At 39.3% G+C, this 24,283-nt stretch overlaps 1 protein-coding gene across 3 annotated transcripts; it reads left to right on the top strand.

Moving 5' to 3' along the window:
* The first annotated feature begins 1,257 nt into the window (after nt 1-1,257).
* On the top strand, nt 1,258-23,092 carry porb (P450 (cytochrome) oxidoreductase b). 3 transcript variants are annotated; one of them, XM_034700912.1, is made up of 17 exons: nt 1,258-1,323; nt 1,473-1,558; nt 6,294-6,481; nt 13,806-13,854; nt 14,801-14,929; nt 15,453-15,605; nt 16,585-16,709; nt 16,867-16,956; nt 17,492-17,590; nt 17,907-18,023; nt 18,122-18,240; nt 18,860-19,041; nt 19,189-19,338; nt 19,424-19,691; nt 20,043-20,188; nt 21,111-21,196; nt 21,521-23,092. In XM_034700912.1, the coding sequence occupies exons 1-17, from the start codon at nt 1,290-1,292 to the stop codon at nt 21,663-21,665; spliced, it is 2,166 nt and encodes a 721-aa protein (XP_034556803.1). In that variant the 5' UTR covers nt 1,258-1,289; the 3' UTR covers nt 21,666-23,092. The 3 variants fall into 3 exon arrangements, with proteins under 3 accessions (XP_034556803.1, XP_034556802.1, XP_034556804.1); XM_034700911.1 differs by having other exon boundaries at nt 1,275-1,323; nt 1,455-1,558; XM_034700913.1 differs by lacking the exons at nt 1,258-1,323; nt 1,473-1,558; nt 6,294-6,481 and adding an exon at nt 10,417-10,682.
* The last annotated feature ends 1,191 nt before the right edge of the window (nt 23,093-24,283 follow it).

Below are 24,283 nucleotides of genomic sequence, written 5' to 3'. Positions count from 1 at the left end.
AGTAGGTTTATGTTTGTATGCTCTGTGAAACTATTTTTGCAGGCAAAGAAAAAAACATGTTAATAAAGTCTATAATTTTGGATTTATAGCGCCTGTGAAAGTACTTTTTTTTTTTTTTTTTTTTTTACTATTTGCATATTTTGTGCCAGTCCATTCATGTTTCATTACTTTTTCGTTGTACCTCTTCAAACCTTTTTGGCTAATTGAGGTAAGAGTTAAATAAATTACATGCAGGAGTTCCCCCTGCAGCAATGGAAAAGTTAATGACCTTACACATTCCAAATAATTGTTATAAAGGAAGCAACTGAGCAGTCTAAAGTAATTCAGATTAGCTCCACCCCAGCCTGCTGCCACAGATTTAAGTATGAATCAATCAACAATGTATTGACAGGCAGTGGTTAAAGAAGTATTTAGAGTATTACATTTAGTAAGGTGCTATAAACATTCCTTATATGTTACATTTTAAAATCAAAAGTTAACTTTACAGTGCAGAAGTAATTATTATACAAAGTGGCCCATGAAAGAGTTATAATACTGTATATTCATGCATTATTGTCATTGATGTATGGGAGCAATACTTTGATGATGATTCACCCTATGATCAATGTATGATCACTGGGTGAATGCTCTTCTCTGAAATGCAATAGACTATTATAAAGTAAACAAATAGATGGGATAAAGTACTTTATTGATCCCGAAGTGATACTGCAAAACCAAAACTATTTGTCATTTTTTTCAGTTAGAAGAAATTTATTTTTATTTTTAGACTTATTCTGACTTCTGTACATACTTTTATTATGTATTTCTATTTCTATCTTATTGATTACTCATTATATTAATATTATTTGATATTCCTAATTATTGTGTATAGGAGCAACTTTAATTACTGAATTTCCCCCTGGGATAAATAAAGTATTTCTGTGGGTTATTGACAAGTATTTTTAATTTCTTATCGCTGCTTTTACTTATGTTTGGAATATAAATCATTCCATGAGTCTAACCTCTGAGCATAATTAAGCGTATCTATGTAATCTATCCTTGTTACTGTAAAAATAAACACCCTTTGGGACGAGGAGATCATGTTTGATGACTCTGCCTTTCAGTCTGTCATTGATGTACAGTCTGTTCTGCTGGTTTCATTGCATAACCGTGACCCTTCGCCTGCTGCACCTCCACACGCACTTTTTTGGCAAGTTGCATATTGTGCAGACAGTGGACGTGCTGCAGGCGTACCCTTACATTAAACAACCAGCAAGACTTCTCCCACGTGCGAATTGTGACATTAGGTAATGTGCCTGTGGACCGGTCCACGTCGAGACACGTGTAAGCAGAAACAGATCATAAACATACTCAATTGCGAAAGACAAACTGAGTAAATCAATTTATTAATATCTACAACTTCGTCAAATCAAACTATGCTTAAATTGGTTAAATGTGGTGTTAAAAATTTAAAGCTCCTCCCCCGCGGATAGGGTCGAGTTGGTTTGATCCTACATGGCGTAAAGTTTCCTTCCGCGTTCAGCACAGTGTCAGCCTGACACAAAGAGGGAAGACGAAGGTAAGCCTGAAGCCAAACCCCCGCTTTAGATTGTTTTACATCGAGCTGTTGTCCGTGTTAGTGTGTTTGAAATACATGTGAGGTATAATAGATTCAAATCGAGCTAGAAACCTAAAAAGACCCAGGAAATGTTCGACTCTTCAAAAGGAACATGAGCTTAGGACGTGCTGACTAAAGTGTTATTACGCAAACTGTGACTATTTTTTTTACCTACGGAACAAATGACACTTAAAGCTTGAGATAGATAATGTTTAATAGGTTTAGCAAGTGTCATGCGAAGATTAAAGTGTTTTGTCTTTGGATATGCGTGTACGGGTATTTGTGACCATGAAGTTTCAGCCAGTGTTGTATCATTTCAGGGAATAGCCGGGGCCCTATGTCCATTCCCGTTGGATTACTTGGAAATGCCCTGGTGTTGGTATTTTGAGTATTGACTTTATTAAATGATATTTAATGGCACATTCCAACCCCATTAAAACAAAGTCAGCTGATGTGCACTGCATATGTAAAACTTAAAACACGCCGGTGTCGCAAAACTCGAGTGTTACACAACTTGCAGTATTTACTTAGAGTAGAAGAGGTGAATTGTTAGGATGAACTCCAGTAAACTTAGTCCATGGCAAATTATCGATCATTCAAATCATCAGTGGCAGCAGATATCAAGGCTTCTGTTACTTGTCTTCATAGACAGCTTTAACCACAGCCTTGCATGACTGCGATTGAACATAAAGTACAGTCTGTATCAGTCAGTGAGTGAGTCTTTATCTTCAGGAGAGATGACAGAAGTCCAGTTGAACACACTTTTCCTCAGTCAGACAGTTGTTGGACAGGTTTACATCATTTATATTGTAGTATATATTATACAAATGTTCAGAATAAGCTATCTTACTGTCAGAGGAAGCTATACTTCCCATGAGGAGTACTTATTTCTCTGAAGGATGTCTCCCTTCACCTCATGTATCTATTGTATGCAAAATCAACAAGTAAACATCAAATAAGCAAAACCTGCCTTGTTTTGTCTACTACCATTACCCTGAGCAGCTTACTTTACACTTGTGTGACAGCACTTGGGACAGAATGCTCTTGTGTTTTGAGTCAGATGGTAATTGAACCTACTGGGAGATAGATCACTAAGCAAAGTAGTCGGCTTGGATACAATGTCACACCAGACAGGAGGTACTGAAACAGTCTGCGGACATGTCTTTAGCTCTATAATGATCAGACTTATGATCAGGTAAAAAAAAAAAATGTTGATATACATGCTTTGAGCAAAAAATACCTATCAGGATAACCCAACACAATTCAGCTGCACCTCGAGTGGTTAGGGCTTTGCCAGTTTGGACCCTGTTTCATAGATACCCATTTGTACATGCTAGTTCTCTGTCTAACTCTGCAAAACTATTAAAAAGCCGAATTTTACCATTCATTAAGACAGGGGTATTGTAGGGTTTAGCCAGGACTCAAATGGAGTGGCATCTAAAGGCGTTTTTCGACCGCATGAACTTTACCCTGGAACTAGGGACTTTACCCCTGAACTACGTGCGTTTCGACCGGAGGTACCAGGGTCTAAATTTAGTAATCTCACCCATGAAAAGCCCCTGCTTCAGGGGTATTACTTTTCAAAGGTCCTGGGACTTTCGGTTGAATGTTACGGTGTTTGTGGAGTTGAAACAGTTGTTGAAACACAGAGGGAGTTCCTGGGAATGAATACTAGTTTATTTTTTTATTAAGATTTCAAAATATTATTTAGTATAATTTTTTTTCTCCATACGTCACTGATTTGCACAATCTACCTGGGACTTCAGCCCGTAGTCGAAACGCAGACAACAATGGGGGCACAGGACCCTTTTAGTTCTGGGGGCTAAAAAGACCCCAGAACTCTTGGTCGAAATGCACCTTAATGGAATGTAGCTTGCTCCCTGTAAGATAGACTCTGTTGTGTAACAGCTCCTACTAGCGCTCCCAAATAACTGTTTCATTTACAACCCAATACATTGACTGATTGACAGTCAGATATCAGATAATAGCATCATTCTGTTGACTTTTACCTGTGTATGTTTGCTAAAGACACAATAATTGTCCTTGGGTCGGGCAATAACAATGTTTTTGTAACACTGTTTGTCAATCGCGCATGGAGGAGATGGTACACCAGATTTCAGCTGTGGTGTACTTTACCATTTAGGAATCAAGAGCTGGTTATGTAGGTTTTCATTGGGGCTGACAAAATATAAGATATTCACCTCACCGTAAAAAAAAAAATCCCTGTAGATATTGTCACAATATTTATGCAAAATTATCAAAATAAATCATGTTGGTCAAATTATGGTGGACAGTATTTATAAACGTTTTCTCTATTCTTCTGACCACCGATAACACTCATCACAATCACCCATTCACATCACATCCATACCCCGACCTGGCTTTCTCAGACTAACTTCACTTCTCATGAGGAGTACTTAACTCTCTCAAGGATATATCTCCCTTCACCTCATGCCATTTAATGCCTAACTGACTCACATACCAATGACACAGCCACAGGGGGCAGTTTGGGGTGGAATGTCCTGCCCAAGGATACTATGGCATGTAGACAGTGAGACCTGATTGAACCCCCTGACCTTTCCATTCAGTGAAGGCAAGATAAGGGTTGAGCGACACTTGAATTTATATTCTTTACAAATAAACACAATTGATAACTCTCATGTCATCATCTGTAATCATGTTCGATGTGCTACTTTATCAGGCACGTGGGACAGAAACTTCAAATTAATCCAAAACTCAGCCTTCTTCTGAATGTGACTCTGTGTTACGAGATGTCCACAAACACCCTGTTTTTTTATGAAATCTTTCAAATATACCCAGATATGTTGTACTATAAGAATCTGTTTTTCAAATAAGCCTCAAAAAAAGTTTTTCCAGAATGGTCGCAATGCATTTTTTTGTGTCTGGAATAATGTGTTCTAACAAGGCTTTTTTAAGTGTTTGAATCTTCTTTATTTTTTACCCTTTTCTTAACTTGAACACCCAAAAATGTCAGGTGGCACAACCAGATATTTGTCAAAATATATGTACTTTCCTGTCATTTATTTAAACTGAAAGTTTTAGTAAGTATTCCTGAGAGTGGTTACAGTGCTTTACACATTTTTATTTTGTGAGTATATTTTTTATTCACAATATATTAGGATTTTTGCATTCTATTGGCCAGGTATAAAATATATGTTTTACAGTTTTAGGTTGGTTGTACCACCTGACATGGAAAGTGTTACCGTCTACCTATAAGTTGATAAAATCTTTTCTATTATTATCTAAGAGACATCTACAAACCTTTTAACTCAGCCATGACAATTAGTTGGGGTTCTCTCAATGATTTAATATGTTGGAGTCCATTATAACTACTTACTTTCAAAATAAGAGGTCCATGAGTGCCACCCTGACATTTGAGAACATGCAAATTGCTGGACAAAAGTTTTTAAATATCCTTAGGTACCTTTAAACTATTGATATTTATGAGAGTATGTTTATTTCAAAGCTCTTATATGTAAAATCATGCCATTGTGTTTTAGATGTGCTTAAAATACATGTTTTATAGTGTTTTAAGTCGGTTCACTTGCTCAGGCTGTTGCGCCCCGGACATTTTCAGGGTTTGAGATACTTAAAAATAAAATAAATCTCCATATTTGTGTGTACTGAAATTGTATTCAAAATAAGCAGGTTTTATAGAATCAATTGATGTATGTCTTAAAAATAACTAATTATTTCAAAAGAAAATAATGGATTCCGACACAAAAATATTCACGTCATGTCAATGACCCTTTTGCTTAATTTTCCACAATGTCAGTGTCCTTTTTTAGTTATCAATACTGGTATTCTGCATCTGTCCTTGAGTTTTACAGGCATAGATCTGACATTGGCAACAGCACCTACTGGTGTAAGTGCATGGGTACTTTTCTACATAAGTGGAAAGTTTAAGTTTTTTCTGAATCAGCACTCAAGGTGAGAGCAAGCAGTTGCTTTGTTTAGTATAAGTGTCCTCAATATTTTTAATCCGCACTTAAGCTGTGATCGAGCCGGTTCAAGAAAACCCAGTCTTGTCAGATTCCCTCCTGAAACCAAAGTGAAACTTGAGAGCTCAATAAAAAGAGTCCATTTGTGCTTGGTGTAAAAAGGGTGGCTCTCATTGCAGCATGACGTGATATGGAACTCAGTGGGTCAGAGTGTAATATTATGTATAGAGCCAATTGTGAGAAAATGCTTACACAATAGCAATCATTGTATGGCATGGCATGCAGGATACTGCTCACATAGGTTAGACATCAACATTGTTGTCTTCAGCTGCTGAACCAGTCCAGTCCCCTTATCCCGATGAGTTCCCTGCAGAATACATTTATCACAAGTGTAGATAGAGAAAAATAATATGTTAACCAAAAACTGTGAATATCATCTTAACTTGTAGGAGTAATTATTTTATGAAACTCTTTGCAAATGAGTTTGAGAATGAGAATATTTTTTTTAACCTGATCAATTACACAAGAGAACGTCTTCCAGCTGCTTTTACTGTTGTGCCTGTTTATTTTGCTTGTCTGTTTAATCAGCAACCGAAAACAACAGGAAACCGTTTTTATTACGTACACCTGAAATGTTCGCAAACTGGAGTTAACTGTTTTAGCACTTTCCATATGTGCTTCTTTTAAATCATGATTAACTGGTCTGACAGCTCTGTTCCTCTGTCTCCATGTAGACTGTCAAAATGACAGACATGGAAGCTGATACCGCCACCCACACCGAGGCCGCGGTGGACGAAGAGGAGCCTCTTTTCAGCAACCTGGACCTCTTCCTCTTCTCCCTGATTGTCGGCCTGGTCATTTACTGGTTCATGTCCCGCAAGAAGCCAGAGCCCATCCCTGAATTCAAGAAGCTAGACACACCGTGAGTACACAATGTGCTAAGCTGTTCAGAGCAGCCTGCAGTCTCATCCAACACTTACTCCAACACACATTAATCTTACAATTTGAGACTTAGCCCACATTCATTAATGACATCCAACATTTTCCCTCAATATTTGTTTTTAAAATATGAATTAAGGATAATGCTGCTTCTTTTTTGTTGATAGAAAATATAATATTGTGTTGGCATTTGTGTAGAATTTACAGATTTTGATTCTGATTTGTGTTTATTTACTTTGATATAACTTTGGCTCTGATTTTCATGCGAATAACTTAATGCATAGTTATAAGTATGTTTTTAACAAAATATTTGAAATATGTCTTTGGAGGCATACTTGAAAGAGTAATTTGCCAAAAATGACTTTGTGTTTAATTATATGGATATACAGAATATAAATACACACTCTTGAAAGGTGCATTATAAATGAGTTATGATTATGTTAAGTGAGCACAGTTACTACAGCTTGATACAGGACGGTTGCATACTATTCATGCAGTGCTGCAGAAATTGAAAGTATGTGAAGTAACTTGACCTACCCCATTTCATTAAACTATTATTGTCATATTATGAATTAGTGATATTAAGAAGGATGTTTTTGAAGCCCTACTACCTTTTATTTATTCCAAGTTTTTGCAATTCCAAGCTTGTAGTTGACAAACCTTGCAGAGATTCTCTACCTTTACTTTCATACACTACAGATTTAGGTCTCTCAAACTTTGGAGTCAAGTTTTTATTTACAGTTATTACACAGCGACTGTAATGTTTGGCATCATGCTTGGTTGCACCATTTGGTTTCTGAGGAGACATTTCGAAGCCCAACAATGGCAGGCACAATATTGGAAATGCTGACTCGACAAAACTTTCAATGAACCTAGACACAGGTAAAGCGGAGGCGTCAAGGCAAGCTTTTAGCATCCGGCTGCACCATGTCCACCTGTCTGTCAACTAAGCTTTGGTCCTTATTATCCAAATTTATTAGGGATGCACAGAAATGAAAATTCTTGGCCTAAACCGAAAACCGAATTGTTATGCCAATTATTAGTAGGGAGACCGGGGACAGTTGTAACATTTCACTCCTTGGATTTGAGATTAAGCCATGTATTTTCTGTTTGTGTTGCACGGGCATTTTCTAGGCCATTTGTTAGCAGACACTTGAAGCTAGTTTGTATAGCAGTTTGAACACACTGGGTTAAAAGAGCTCAAAGTTATAGACAGAAATGTCAAAAATGTTACAACTGCCCCTGGTCTCCCCTACCATTGCATTTATGGCTCTGACTGTGTACGAACCTCACTGAAATCAAGGATCTCATTGAACATATCAGACAACGAGGGTGCATGCCCCTCATCTGGTTCAGAGAGACGAGCCCTCTGTTCTCCTTCTCCTGTGCTGTGCGCTTCTCCGTCTGGTAGCGGGTTCTCCGCATCCATCGCGGCCTGGATCATTTCTTGTGCGCGCTGCTTTATTCTCATATCCAAGTAATGATCATTCTAACGCGGATCAAGTCTAGTCTTGATGAAGTGAAGAGGATACGAATAGATCTCAGTGAAACGTGTGCTGACAGACTCTAAGAGTGTACTTTTCATTGTTTTCACTCCGTGGTCCGTCTCAACCTCTTCGCTTTAGTGCTGCAATTAAAGGAATAACAGATGCAGACATGTTGGCCCTTATCCAGACAAGCACATACTGGCCATGGTTTTTGCTTGCGTCATCACAAAATACTGTTTTGCTCGTGTTGTTTCGGTGATAAAAGTATTTCGTCCGAAAACCGAAAATTCACTTTTGGGCAATTTTCAGTGGCCGAATTTTCAGTGCATCCCTAAAATTTGTGATGATCTCTTACTCTTTCTATTAATTTAACTCGTGTGTTATAAAAACCTTCGGCCTTGTACAGTGTGTGCGGATAAATAAATGAGCTACATGTTTCAAATCGTATCTTGACCCAGGCTGTAGACGTGTTTTATTTTGCCATTAAATTGTCATAGGTTGTCATTCTTGTATCATCAGCAAAAAATCGTGTGTTGATAATAAGGAAGTGGTTAAATGCTTATCTGAAATGTTAATAACGGGTACAAATACAGCCAAATATCTCACACGATTTCACCGTTCATTTATCAATGTCTTCTTAAATGCCAATACATTGGGACTCGCTGTTCCCACAGCTTGCAACCTGAGACACAACAGAGCGAGATAAGAACAGCATGTGCTCCCCCTCCCTGAGGTGACGTCAGAGTTAAATGGCCACCATGTGAATATGACCAATCACGTTATATCACAAGTAAGACGTAAGACTTGCGGTAGTTCAGTGCGTACAGTTCATGATAGTAAGGATGTTTGGGAAAGGAGTATGTAACTCCATTGATCTGCTCTTGTCTTGTTACATATCAGCAGTTAGAAAAAAAATCAAGACTGTCACCAAATCTGTGTAAAACTTGTGACTACATGGGCTCTGAGGCAAGTACGTAACAGAGCGAGGCTTAAGGCTTGTAAATGTTCCACTAGGAGCGACCTTTGTTTCCTGCCTGCACGTCCCGCTCTTTGACACAAACTCTCTCTCTCTCTCAGAAACTTTTCTGCTTCCTCTCTCTCTCTCTCTCTCTCTCTCTCTCTCTCTCTCTCTCTCTCTCTCTCTCTCACTCTCTCTCTCTCTCTCTCTATCTCTCTCTCTCTCTCTCTCTCTCTCTCTCTCTCTCTCTCTCTCTCTCTCTCTCTCTGTGCCTGTAGCCTCTCCGGCCCCTCCTCTGTTCCTCCTCCCCTCATCCCCTGTCGGCGGAGTTATAGAGGCTTGGCTTGATTTCAATGGACTGTCCTTCCATTGGCCACATTTGAAGTCCCTCCTCAACAACCACAACACAGTTTCTTTGGTCACCATAGTAAAGCCTGGGGCCAGAAGCAGCCACGCTTGCTGTGTGGCTGAGGTCTTGTGTGGTTGTGTGAATGGAGACAGTCTTGCTGGAGGCTGAGTGGGGGAGATCCTGAGTATTTGTGTGAAAACAAGAGGTCGGATTGAAGGGGGAAAGACCCCTGTAGTGCATGTTTTGCTTTGCAGAGGAGTGTATGTGTGTCTGTGGAGGGGAAGAATACAGGAAGGGAACATAGATCAACACAAGCTGGTCCCCCCTCCCCTTAAAGGGAGCAGTGATTACCTAACTGTTATGAAGGGGGGCGTAGTCTTCCATGTCTTTCCTGTGCTTTTGTTTTTGGCCCTGAACCCCATTTAAAAGTTCCCTGGAGAGCAAACGAGGAAGGCGAGCCAAGCTGCCTCTGTGAGTCCTCTCCAAAGGTGGAAAGTTGAGGCAAAAGACAAGCAAGCCTTTCTTTGCCCCGAGTTACTTTTTTCATTCTTCTTTCCCCGACTCCCCTGTTTTTCTTTCAGTGTGTGTTTGGGCTGAGCTGCTCTGCCATTGGAGCCAGGCCGTGTCACAAATGGAATCCTTTTATGATAAATGAGGTTACCATAGCGATGACATTCCCCTCTCTCCTCCAGTGAGATGGGGGCGGGGGATACTTCAGAAAAAAAGGAAAAAAAAAAACTACCATTCACTCTCACAGCTCGCCCCCCCTCTCCTCTGGTCCACCCAAGGAGTTCCTCTGATAACAAGCCAAATACTCAGAATGGATCTTGTGGACTTTTTCGTTCCCAACACCTTTCAGACCGGAGAGGAAAAGGGGCGGGGATGAGGAGGAGGGCATTTTCAGCCGGAGAGTGTTTCAGTGTGTGAGTCAAAAGTGGAGGTCTGCAGCTAAGCTACATTTTATGGGAAAGTCAGTTTCCCACCATTGTGTCCACAGCGGTTGCCAGACATTGACAGGGCTTGTAGGCTGTGTGTCTGTGTGTGTGTTTGTGTGTGCGTGTGTGTGTGAGAAGAACAGACGCTGCTGGTTTCAGAGAGCAGCACAGGAAGAGGCAGAGTTCAGATCGTGTTGGAGCCTCTAAGGTGAAGGCAGACTGCTCCTCCAGAGCTGCGAATGTGCGGCTGCTTTCTGGATTGTTGCTCTTTTTTTTCTTTTTTTTTTTGCCATCCTCTGGTTGTTGAGTGTTGATGTCCTGGTTTTGATTTTGAGCGTGGCGTTTTTTCTGGCGTGGCCTAGCCAGTGGTGCTAGTGGCAGTGGTGAGCTACAGGGCTGAATGCCATGGGCTGTGTCTTCTCCCTGCCAGAGGACAGGAGAGATGCTGCTGAGAGGTCAGTGATGTGTTTGATTTCTGCTCATTCAAGGGCAAGATGAAATCTTTCTTTTTCAACTTTGCCTGTTTTAACATTTGCTTTTGATAATCTTTTAATCCTGCTGTTTAGCTTAATAGCTCACTCAGATTGCAAGTTACTGTTTGACACCTTGCAAGTGATTTGAAACTGGTGGCTTGTTAGCAGGAAAAGCTCTGCACACAGGGTCGTCTACCTTCTTCTAGCATTGACTGACAAGATAGTTGTGTAAAAATGCAAACAATGTTACGTTAAGGTTATGAAAGAGAACCTTGACTACAAACGTAATATAAGAAGCACAATTTAATTTTCTTCTCCTCTGATTTTCTCTTTTTTTCACTTGCTTCTAAGATACTATTCATTCAGTTACCATGCTGTCGATGTATTGTACATTTCCAGCCTCATTTCAGCCAGTGAAAAACTTAGCATGAGTGTGAGTTTTACTGAATTAGGTCTCATAAACACGATGACAAAAAGTAGTAGTAGCATCTGCATTAACATTTAAGTGAGCCTACGTTGCAGGGCAACTTTTAACTCCTGGATGCATCAATGAATGGAAAGTTAAGTTTGACAGTACACACAGATGATGAGCTCCAGACTATTTGCACTATTTATTTAATCTAAACTTTATTTATTATTATATAACCAGGAGAAACTCAATGAGATTAATTATCTATTTTTCAAGTGTCCTGGCCAAAAAGCAGGCAGCATCACAGTTGATAGTCTCCAACACACAAAACACAGCTTTACATACACATAAGATACAAGAGGGGGTTACAATAATTAGAAAAGTAGAGTAACAAGTAAAACAAGTTGATCACAATCATAGAAAAATCAAGGAGAACATCTACTGCCAGATCAGTCTGCCTCAAAAAGCATCCAATGAGACCAGATCCTTCAGTTTCAGGGATTTTTTGTAATTTGTTTAAAGGAGCAGCAAACTGAAACTCCCTGTCCTCATCTCAGCTCGGACCTCGGAAAGAAAAGGTCGTGGGACCAAAGATTAGAAGTTCCTGTACTCCTCTAACCGATGTGGATTAGAACGTATGAAGGAAGCAGACCTGAAAGAGACTTTTAAATAACAAAACGCCAGTGTAGTCTACGACAATGCAAGCAGTAATAAGTGAGGGCTTTAAAACTAATGATGAACCTCTGTAAGGCAGTGTCCAGAGCATGTAAGCTCTGACAAGAGGCCTGCATGTATATTCCAACTCAGACTTCAAGAAGCAGCAACTCGTCCATTTGGGGCTCAAAAGAAAGGCAGGATTTTATTTTAAAATACATCATGTTTCTGTTTGAACCTTTTTACCAGCCGCTTGATAAGAGGTGTAAAAGAGAGAGAAATTCATAACGATATCTGTAGTGAGACGCTCTCAATCTTTGTATCCTGGGAAGTGGAAGATGATTCACTGGCTTAGTTTTGCGCATTTAAAAACTTAAGCCACTTTAGTCTCTACTAAACTGGAGAGAAGAAAATGTGTTATTAAAGTGAAACTAGAGGCAGATCACCCTAAATCTGTTTTCAATTTCTAACACCCAAAAGATCTGATTTGCATATACAACTTTAGTTCCAATACAAATCATGTGTTGTCAACGTTCTTTGATCACTTTTTTTAGTTTTTGTTTATACTCTCGTAGATTTATTCCTTAACTTTCAGAGATTTAAAAAATAGTTATAGGACTGTTTATTCAAATAGAAAAAAGACTGATTGTGCAGTTATTCACAAAATCCCACTTGTTAGAATCCCATCAGTTCTAACAAAATGTCTGTCAGATTATTTGTTTGTTTCAAATATATGGCTAAATCAAAATATTGCTTAGATTAGAATCTCTTTTCTCTGGATGCACAAAAAGTCCTTCCTGCAGGGAAATTGCAGCTCGATGAGGCAGACGCTCTCACATGATAACTGTTCAGACAGATTTTGCTGAAGCTGTCAGGAATGGCTCGGCTTGGGGCAAAAGATTTTGTTTCCTATTTCAGAAGTCAGGAATTTACACTTAGTTTAAGAGTGCGATACGTAGGATCATTTTTCCAACATTTTGTGCATCCATCCCACATGGATGAATGTGCACCAATGAGTTGTTATCGTGTTCTTCAGGTTTTACATTGTTTGACCGCATCTAGCAGACAACTTCAAATCAGACTCTTGTGTAATGCCTTGTGTTTTCTATCAATGAAAGCAGATAAATACACGGTTACTACTTCTCTTGTTTTTTGTACTTCATCTTCTGCTTTGGGAAATGAAAACTATTGAATATCTTGTTTCTGTATGTAATGTTTGGAGCCCTTTTATGGGGTTTTTTCAGTGCAGTATTGCAGCTGTCCACTTAAACCTTTGATGCTGAATGAAGCAGCGTTGCCTTTTATTTTGCGCCATAATGGATTTTTTTCCCGGTGCCTCTTTTATTTTCTCCAACACGTGTTTGAACATGTTGTTTTGATCTTTTACTACACACTAATTACTTCCAGGTTAAATTTGAATCAAGCTTTGGTCATTCAAGATTTCTAATGTGTAGTCATGCTTTAGTGTGTGCTTCCACATACAGCTAGTATGACTAATACTTGTTCGACTGCTGAGTCACGGCCTGGCTACTCCCTGATGTTGTAACAGTAGAAATGAGAAAGCAAATTAGCCTTGACTGATTTGAAAAAATGAAACTATAGTGAATACATATTTTCTTTTGTTCATGAAATGAAGCATCACACTGTGAAACAACCATGAAAAAAACAATTTCTGTATTTCTTTATAAGCGACTCAGATCATCCTGTCCTCACCCTGAACTGACATGATCCCATGTTTCCTACTTGTTGTTTGGTTAAAAGGTACAATCTGTGATAAAGATAAGCAACAAAAGCCAGAGCACACTTTACACACCCTCTCTAACAGCTTCTGGTGGTTTGTTAACAACAGAAATGTTTGATAAGATATCAGAAAAACATTTAGTAAACTGTTTAAGTTATTTAATTTGGCCTTTAAATGAATATCTTCCCCCCATGTGTGAAAGTTTCAGTACCTTATTTCCCATGATTGATACTATAAAGCATAATCATTTGTAAAAAGTACTCTGTAAGGACTCTGATCTTTTTCTTTTCTTGTACCTCAGAGCACCCACCACAAGAGAGACCAGTTTCATAGAGAAAATGAAGAAAATGGTAAGTAGCATTACTTTTACAAGGATTGTTTTATTTGTGTTTAGTCAACCTTTTTCTCTCCCATGAGAACCTTTATTTGCGGTCTTTTAAAGCTATAACAGAGAGGATCTAACAGACGGCTGTGAGCCATTTGGACCTGGGAACACGCTGTGTTTAACAGTGTTGTTTTTGTAGCCCTTTAGCACATGTTGATGGACGGCCGAGTTGTTCTCAGCTGTAAATATCTGTTTGATGTTTAGGTCCAAGCCAAACAGGGATTTGCTGAAGGGGAATTTAAATTAAAAAGTAAAGGGATAAAATTTAATTTTCTTTTTTCTCTTTATAGATGAAACATTTGACCACTATCGGCTCACCCTGCTAATGTTCCTCTGTGCAGTTTCAGAGTTGGAGAATCTGCTCTCTTTGATAGTTCTCTGTTTTCAACATTGGGTTTGAATCATGTGGTTTTGCAGCAAATAGTTCAGATACCACGATGGTGGCAGAGAAGAACTTTGGCCCTCAATACTTTTTAAATTTTCTCTTTGTCATTAATTATCATGGCAACCCTGTAAGCTAAGACAACATTTTTTATGGTTCCCTCAAGTACATGACCAGCTGGAGATGTTTATGTAACGCTAATGTTAGTGAAATGTCTGCTTGTGTTTTTGTCTCCATGTGTGTTTACTTTATACTGACTTGAAGTAGTTTTACAATTTATGTTGCTCCAATTCCATCCCCCTGTCTCATGCAGCAGTGCCTCAGTTTGAAACAGCATTTAAGATTTAAACAGAATACATTTTCTTTCAAACCCGAGTGTAAGTCAGAAACCGTCCTCATCTGTTAGAAGGATTGTGTTTCACAGAGCAGCCCTTAGACATGAGAGATGGGTTAGTTTTTAAAGTGTGAATATGAATCAGAGCTTTTACATGCATGATTTAAATGTTTTTTTCTGATGTTTTGTATCCAGGGCAAGAACATCATTGTGTTCTATGGCTCCCAGACGGGCACAGGAGAGGAATTTGCCAACAGACTTTCAAAGGACGCTCAGCGTTATGGCATGAAAGGCATGGCTGCTGATCCCGAGGAGTATGACATGGTAATTTGCTTCAGTGGGATAACATGCAAACCACAGAATTAATATGAACAAAGGTCTCAAATAGAAGCCAGTCAATGATTTGTGATGGAAAAAGTATCACAAGGGCTGAATACTGAAGTATACTTCACTACTTTGTGCGATACTGAGGGAAAGGTCCTCTATGAAGAGGTGATAATCTGATCCACCTGTACATTCGCACTCCCCAATAGTTTATAGTCACTACCAGGGTGATACGATCTCTTAGTTATTAAAATAGAAACGTGTTGAGGCATGCCTAAAGATAGCATATCAAACTGTGTTACAGTCGCATCAATACAAAGTCCACAAATGTATGACCTTTAACTTTATCCAAGATTTTATAGCAGTGATGCTGAGTGAGGCATGGGTCACATACTTTTCATTGATTCGTTACTCTTTTTTAATAACTACAGGTTTACTGACTCTTAAGACAGCAAGACAGATATTAAAAACAAATGTTATCAAGATTATTAGAAGCCTCTGACTTTGATATCTCATGCTTCAGGGGGAACTGGCCCGTTTGTCGGAAATCCCCAACTCCCTCGCTATCTTCTGCATGGCCACCTACGGTGAAGGAGACCCAACAGATAACGCCCAGGACTTCTACGACTGGCTGCAGGAAAACGACGATGAAGACCTCTCCGGACTAAACTTCACTGTGAGTGTGTCTATCAAGCATCTCTGCCTCTTTTTCAACAAGCAGGAAGCCAGAATCCCCCTCCATGGCTGCTGACTTCTTGTGCTGGTGACATCATCTGCTGCCAGAGTCTGCTCTGAAGGGATTGGCTGGTGGAGCCACTGTATTGACAAACTGCTCCTTCTGCTACCCAAAACACTAATTTACTGCCTTAAATTACAAAGTGTTTCTGATACATTTTATAGCTTAATCAATGTTTTAATCAGTTTAGAAAATTTTAAATTAATTCTCATAGCTTACAGTACGTCCCTACACTGTAAGGATAAAATAGTATTCAGTTTTGAGGCAATACAAATAATTTCCTTTCCCTCACATTTGTAAATTCAAATCTTTGTCTTGAGTAACTGTGAAACACATGCTGGATTCACATTGTCACAGTCTCACTACCCCATTAAAATAAATTTGAATTGTGTCCCCACTTCCTGCTTTCATGTTTATGGGTCAAGTCATGACAGTTTGCACGTCTGTCTAACTTACACAGTGAGCACAGGCTCTGCTAGCATGAGCTGCGTCTGGCTTTGTGTTCACCATGAAAGAGCAGGCTTTGTGTGTTGCCATGTCTGCCCTGTCTGTGTGTGTGCATGTCATTGTTGGACAATAAGGCTGCCGGCCTCATTTGAGAACATGACTGTGGGAAATCTAGTTTCCTCTTGTGCACAGTCCATCCTTGCTGTATATCATCTGTTGTGTCACTGGGCTCTATTAAAGCAACATCCTACCACACTGATACACTTTCAGGGGTTTTGTAAGACGTGATTTAGTTGGCCTGATTTTTTTATTCAGAGAAAAGAACACCTGTCCTTTTGTTGATTATTCAACTGTCACTACTAAAGAGCAGTTATAATATTTTTAACTGAAAATGAAAACCACATTTTCATTGTGTTTATGTTGTTTCTAGTCAGCCTGTTAACATCTGTTTCTCTGTTTGTTCTATCTGCAGGTTTTTGCTTTGGGCAACAAGACATATGAACACTACAATGCGATGGGAAAATATGTTGACAAAAGGCTGGAGGAACTCGGGGCCAAGCGCATCTATGACCTCGGCATGGGAGATGATGATGGAAAGTAAGTGATCTGCTCATTCTGCGAGTGAAAAAAACTGACAGTGGTTCAGATTGTAAGCAGCTGAACTAGGATGTTCCTTCTTTTTGCTCACTAGAAAGCTTGTAATCTAACAACTGAAAGACTTTTCTCAGCTGACTGTCCTGGTTTTGTCTTTCAGTCTGGAAGAGGACTTTGTTTCATGGAGGGAGCAGTTCTGGCCGGCCGTCTGTGAGCACTTTGGAGTGGAAGCTTTAGGAGATGAATCAAGGTTCATGAATGAAGAATATTTTTCTAAACCATTCTCACTCTTTACTTTACATCTTGTTTTTAACACGAGAAAAATTAATCAATTTTGGAAATATGTCAACACTAATTCAAAACTCCTTCAACTGAATTTTAAGGAGTGTTAATAACACTTTGAATTTACAAACAAACAGCAGACAATGGTTTGCAAACATGACTTCTAGCTCACATCAGTGTCACACAGGCTTGGTTTTAAAGGATAATCTACCCAGAATGCATTTTCTTTGAAACAGTCATATCTTGACAGAGACTTGTCATGTTATCACAACGTATTTGATTGATGTAAACCCCACCCATTAGGACAAACAAACAAGTACCAAGAATTATTGTAAAGCACAACTTCACCTGAGTGTACGTTAAAGGTGCGTCACTACCCTAACAAACAGGAACAAATTTTCTCTTTTCATCATTTATTTTAATTTTTCATCAGGAATTAACTTGAAGTTTCTTCGCTTCAGTCTACAGAAGCTAACTTGAAGGGTTTTTTTTCTCCCTCTCAGCATCCGGCAGTATGAACTGAAGGAGCACACAGACCTCAACATGAACAAAGTGTACTCAGGAGAGATCGGCCGCCTGAAGAGTTTTGAGGTTCAAAAGCCGTAAGTACTGTTGCAGAGCTGGTGTTCATGGCCAGAACTCATTCATCATGAGAGAGCAGTCTGCTAAGTCATTGCTCACATTTCACCTACATTCTTAACCAGCTGCAGAGTTAACCAAAGGTCACTGTCCAAGACAGAAGATGCTTTCTGCCACCTAGTGGACATGGGGAAACATTTAAACATGGGTTAAATAACACTTACTGAGTCAGTTATGTATTGGCTAAAGAAGCAAAGAAACATTAAAACAACTCATCCGTGATTATCACCAACTTTTTGCACTTATGTGTTTTAACATCCTCCTTTTCATTTTTTACAGACCATATGATTCCAAAAACCCTTTCCTTGCTCAAGTCACAGTCAACCGCAAACTCAACAAAGCTGGTGATAGACATCTTATGCATGTGGAACTTGACATAACCGGCTCCAAAATCAGGTGAGACTGGGTGAAAGCGTTCTTATGATGCCTCATGCAATGCCAGGCTTCTATAAATACAGGTCAAAGTCTACATGAGGCATTTTCTCTCATTTCAGATACGAGTCAGGAGACCACGTTGCTGTTTTTCCCACTAATGACACTGGGTTGGTGAACAAGCTGGGACAAATCCTTGGAGTGGACCTTGATGTGGTTATCTCTCTCAACAACCTTGATGGTGTGTGTCATTGAAAGCCTGCAGCACCTTGACTTTACTATCTCTAACTCTCCTGTGTAACCCCCCCATATCTACACACACACGCGCACATACACGCACACATACGCACGCACGCACACAAACACACACACACACACACACACACACACACACACACACACACACACACACACACACACACACACACACACAGTATCAGCTTACGTTGGTGTATGACTCTCCTATTGTTATACAACTGCAATTACACAGTATCGTGATTCATGTTATTGAATTATAAAGTATTAAATGTGCTTCCTGCAGATAGTTGAAACTGTGATAATACAATGACAATCAAGGCACTTCCCGTTGAATTATTGCCTGCTTAATGGACAATAACATTAAACTCACAATAATGATTGACCAAAAGCATTTACAAAGGTTATCCCTTTGTAACGTTAAGTGGAGACATAGCCTACAGTATATTTTGTGACTCATTACAAAGAAATAAGCATGTTCATTTCATGTTTATTAGAGCTTTGAATATGCTTTAATGCTGTTCCTATATTTTACACTTGCTATTAATACTACTCTAGATACTAAAAAATAGGTTTTGTAATTTATTTATTTATTTATTTTTCAGAGGAGTCCAACAAAAAGCATCCTTTCCCCTGCCCCACCACCTACCGAACAGCCCTCACTCACTACCTGGACATCACACATCCTCCTCGCACTAACGTCCTCTATGAGCTGGCACAGTACGCCTCCGACCCCAAAGAACAGGAGAATATGCGCAAGATGGCCTCCTCCTCACCTGAGGGCAAGGTCGGTGATGAGTGGTAGATTCAGAAATATCTGTTGATACGATCAGCTGTTCAATTCATTTAAAAAGACAGCTACAGTGACATCTCACTAAGCTTGTTCTACTTAGACTCAGACGTTTTACTTTTGTTTGCTGCTTCTTCAATGCAGGCTCTCTACCAGAGTTGGGTGTTGGATTCTTGTAGAAACATCCTCGCCATCCTGGAGGATTTACCTTCTTTGAGGCCTCCTGTTGACCACATGTGTGAGCTGCTCCCTCGCCTCCAGGCTCGCTACTATTCCATCGCTTCTTCCTCTAAGGTGATTCACTTTTTCAAACCAGGCTGAGTCTTATCCTGTTACCCTCTGACTTTTTTTGCTTTGGTAACACTCCTCTGCTCTTTAGGTTCATCCAAACAGCATCCACATCTGTGCCGTAGTGGTGGAGTACGAGACAAAGACCGGCCGCACCAACAAGGGCGTGGCCACCACCTGGCTGAAGAACAAAGTGGTCTCAGACAACGGACACAAGTCCACCGTTCCCATGTACATCCGCAAGTCCCAGTTCCGCTTGCCCTTCAAAGCCACCAACCCGGTGATTATGATCGGCCCAGGGACAGGAATCGCTCCCTTCATGGGCTTCATCCAAGAGAGGGGCTGGTTCAAACAGCAAGGTATCTACTGACACTCAGTGGTGTGGTGCCAAAGCCAAAGTTTGATCCAACAAGGCAACCGGACTTGTTTCAGATGACTTTTTGGATAAAGCTTGGATTTATCATGACATTGATGACTTAGAAACTTCATAGACACTTCAACTATTGTGGGAAATAGCTTTGAATATGTATATGAGTGCAGGAATCAGGATTGGGCAACCTTTTCCTGCAGCCTGAACACAGACCTGGTTGAGATGATGTGTTAAATACTTCTGAGTCAGACCATTTCTAAATTGGTAGATATGATACTGAAATACACACAAACCAGAATCAGTATACAGAGTAATGTTAACGTTTGTTTCCCTATTATAGGAAAGGAGGTTGGAGAAACATTGATGTATTTCGGCTGCAGACATAAGAATGAGGATTACATCTATCAGGAGGAGCTGGAGGAAGCAGAGAAGAATGAGACTCTAACACAGCTAAAGGTCGCTTTCTCCAGAGACCAGGAGCAGAAGGTACGACTGTGTTATCTTACTGATGTTATTGTGTCTCAAAGTTAAAGTTAGAATCAGCTGTAATTGAAGCTGCTGTGCCTTGATCTCCTTCTATCCCTCATTCCAACCCTAACTTGGTCAAGGCAGGTGTCTGTCTAACATGAGTCTGGTTTGCTGTTAAACGGATGTTTATCCTTGCTGCTGCAACTTGCTAAAAGCTGCAAAGTGCTCTGCTCATGGTGGATTAAGAACAGATCAGACAGAGTCCTGTCAGTAAGAGGGGACTGGATCTTATCTTGTCTTGATTATGGGTCTTTGTTAATAAAGTATAACATAGAGTATGGTCTAGACCTGCTCTGTTTGTGAAGCGTCTTGGGATAACATTTGTTGTGATTCGGCACTATATAAATATAGATTGATTGATTGATTGATTGATGGTTTCTTGGTTTTGCTAGAGAGTCATGCAAACAGAGACCACAGTGTCTTCTTATAGAATCAGAATCAGAATCAGATTGAATCACAGAAAAGTCGGGTCTTGATATTCTGTGTTATATATAATGCATAAGATATTTTGAAGGAGGGTGCTCATATGCACACCATCAAAGTGCAGGGCAATTAAAAAACAGCAGCAAGAAAAAGAAGGCAACTCTGAACACAAAGCTACAAAAAGTGAATAACCACCACAGGTGATAGTTTTTTGTTCAGCTTGTACAAATCTTCATTTTAGTGTTTGGTTAATGGTGCTTAACACTCTGTCTTGTTGACAATACTTTATTTAAATAAACACTTTTGATTATAAGACATTTAGAACAAAAGTGTTTAAGTAACAAACATACATTATAATAAACTTGCCTGTGTTTTTAGGGACCTTTTCATTCTTTCACCTTCACATAGAGGATGTTCATTTGGTTCATTGTTTTCTGTCTCCTTTTTTTAAATGTAGGTGTACGTGCAGCACCTCTTAAAGAAAAGTAAGGAGGACATCTGGAAGCTGGTTCATACAGAAAATGCTCATATCTACGTCTGCGGGTAAATAAAACAATTCACTACTGAAAAATCATTGGAGAGTATACTTTGCATGAATATCTTTGTGCTGTTAGTGAATACTCAGGGCTTTCGTAGTTGGTGAATATGTGAACAGTGGAGTTAATTTTTCTTTTCCATGTATTTGAAATAATTTGACATTTAACCATGTGACATAGTGGAAAGAAAACAAACAAATCACTATACAGGAGATAAACTTTGTTTGCTGATGAAGTGTAAAAAAAACTCCAAGATTCAGACAAAAAATAAATGAACAAATTGTAAAACAAAGGCGACCGACACCTAAGTGATCTGTTTTTCCTGATTTAGGGATGCAAGGAACATGGCGAAGGATGTGCAGACGGCATTCTATGAGATTGCAGAGGAGCTGGGAGGTATGACACGCACCCAGGCCACAGATTACGTCAAGAAACTGATGACCAAGGGACGCTACTCACAAGATGTCTGGAGTTAAAGAGCCACAGACTTAGCCTCAGTCACACTACTCGAGTGGTGCTTTTAAATTTTCTATTTTTTACTGTATGTCTTGTTGTGTCAGGACTGAATATTAAAACAAAAACTTGTTCATCACCCTGGTTCATGAGAGCTTCAGGTAGCAGAAGATGATGAGGCAAACCCTACCTCAGCTGGTTGTGTTCAATAAACCCATTCAGTTATTTCATCCATATCACCTATGAACACTACATTAGGTATCAGGACCTCCAGCCAGTGTCTGCTGGAGCCCTAACAACAGTTACCTTTTCTGGTTTCATTCAAAGGCTCTGATACATGGATGAATTTGAGTTTTTGTGTGACTGCAACTCTGTGCACTTGTCGATCAGATGTAAGATCCCGCTTGTCTTGAGATTCCTCAATCAAAAATTAGGTGGCCTCAGCCTCTGGGTGTAAATAATATGATTCCAATGTGAACATAAAGATTATAAATAAAAATGTATAAATCTGTCTCAGTTTGATTAACAGGTTGTAGAGCTAAAAGCAAAGCAGATGTTATCGTGTTGTATAATGAACTATACGTAAGAAGCGCTGAGGTCATCCTCAGCATTATGAACATGGAAGGGTGCTGTCCAGAGTTCCTCTCAGATCAAATCAAGTACTGCTTTTGAAGTACTCAAAGGTTTTGGAAACAGAATAAACATTGAGGGAACTGTTTTTTGTATGTGGCATCATACTCTCGGTACTATCACATGTACCTTAATGTTTGGACAAGGGATCTTACCTCCTATGCATATGTTGCTGTTTTTTCCTTGAACAGGAACCTTTTGGGAGGGCTAAAAAGTGATGCAAAGGGGAAGTATATTCTTAGAAACATAATCATGAGCTCCTGTGTGTTCTGTTTCCCCAAAATTCTGCCATCAAACATGATGAGTCTGTAAACTGTGATGTCTACACAATGTTCAAACCTGAATTGTTTGCCTTGAAACTAGATCTGAAGTTTTCCTTTTTTATGCATCTGACAGCAGTTGATGATGAAATGGGTTCGTCATGTTGCAGTGACACTCGGGACACATGACACCACCTCTGTTTGATTGTTATCCGTATGTCTTTTTCTAATTTTATTTTGTCCAATCATATGCATCACTACCTGGAGAAGATGACTAGCGCCTCATAGCAGTACTTGAGAGTAAAAATACAAAGTTTGAGGAGGTGAGGAGACCAGTGGAAGTGCAGTCTGTGCCTTTTAACACTGCCTTATATTTCAAGTTAGCATTAAAATCCTGATGTGCACTGCCTTTTAACAGTGTTCCTTTTCCCATGCTTACATCTTACTGGAAAGTCACTTTACATAGTACTGTCATTTTTTACTCATTCCACTTTATTATGTAATTATTCAATTTTATCAAGGCATGCATTTTTTAATGAATAAATTTGAAATAACATGTACATTTGGTGACTTTTGTGATTTTTTTTTTTGGTGAAGATATAACTTGGAATTGTCCAGATGTAGTTTTGTAAACAATTTAGTGTGTAGCATCAGTATAACTCTCATATTTACAACCTATCTACTCAGACAGATTAGCATTTTGTCCATCCGTTTCTCTTCTGACATTAGCTCTCAGCTCCATCATTGTTGTTTGAGAGTCATTATTGAGATAAAAATCACATGTGGCTGCCATGTGTGTTCATGTTTTGGTTGAATCAGCTGCTGCTCTTATCATGATGACTCACAGTAACCTTTAGCAGCGGTCTGCTCCAAGAGGAAAGACTTGTAAGAACTATCCAAGCAAATCACTTAGGGCCCTAAAATCTGCTACATGGACTGATTTGGAATACTGCTCTGTATCTCAAAAGCTTGTGAAATTGCTATTTTAAATGTCATTGCAGTCAGATAGCCAATTTATAATCTGAAAGTGTTCCCATGCCTTAACAGTGCTGGTCTGCTATCTCTTGTTTCAAATCTTGTTACAGCATCTGCAGTCCAATTCTATAACAAAATTAAATTACAACTAATTAACTGAGAACTTAGATGGGACAAGTGAGTGTGTAATTAACAGGTCTGCCATCACTTTCATATTCTTTGTTAATGTCAAAAGTTATTTCTTGATGCAACCAAATTCAAAATAGTTGAGATGCTGTGTAAGACAATTTAGATATGAGGTGATTAAATCATGCGCAATACACTTACTTAAATACATGCAGAATTCAAATTTTTTTTAATTCAATGAAGAATGGATGCAATTTGTTAACAAAAATACTATCACATTTTTGTGATCAGGATCTTAATTACATCTCTAATGTTTTAATTTGTTTAAACTGGAGCATTTTTTTCTAGTAGGCATCAGATGATTAAGTCATGTGGTGTCGCTGGTTGCATACAGAAGTTGCTGATGGCAGAAGCTGCTGGGTTTTGTTTTAAAGTCTGATATGCTGCAGCATTCTGCAAGAATCTCCAGGTGGAGGAGGCTGATGGAGACTGTAACTGGGGGAGGTTTTAGGTGAAACAACAGAAAGAACACAGTTGCTTTAAGAAATGGATTTGTAGAGTAAGAAGCATCTGGAACATGGCAGAAAAAAAAAAGTATTTGGGTAGGTGTAAAACGTTTCAATGCAGGGGCCAGTGTACAGTTAACCCTC

The sequence above is a fragment of the Notolabrus celidotus genome, chromosome 14 (genome assembly GCF_009762535.1).
Source record: "Notolabrus celidotus isolate fNotCel1 chromosome 14, fNotCel1.pri, whole genome shotgun sequence".
NCBI classification, from domain to species: Eukaryota; Metazoa; Chordata; class Actinopteri; order Labriformes; family Labridae; genus Notolabrus; species Notolabrus celidotus.
This window is presented reverse-complemented; position numbering and strand designations above follow the sequence as displayed.

Excerpts from the sequence above, each read along its gene's own strand:
- porb (XM_034700911.1), top strand. The coding sequence starts at position 1,290 with ATGTGCCTGTGGACCGGTCCACGTCGAGACACGT. Across the intron at positions 1,559-6,293 it reads CACAAAGAGGGAAGACGAAG|ACTGTCAAAATGACAGACAT; the intron begins GTAAGCCTGAAG and ends GTCTCCATGTAG. Across the intron at positions 19,042-19,188 it reads CCTCCTCACCTGAGGGCAAG|GCTCTCTACCAGAGTTGGGT; the intron begins GTCGGTGATGAG and ends TCTTCAATGCAG.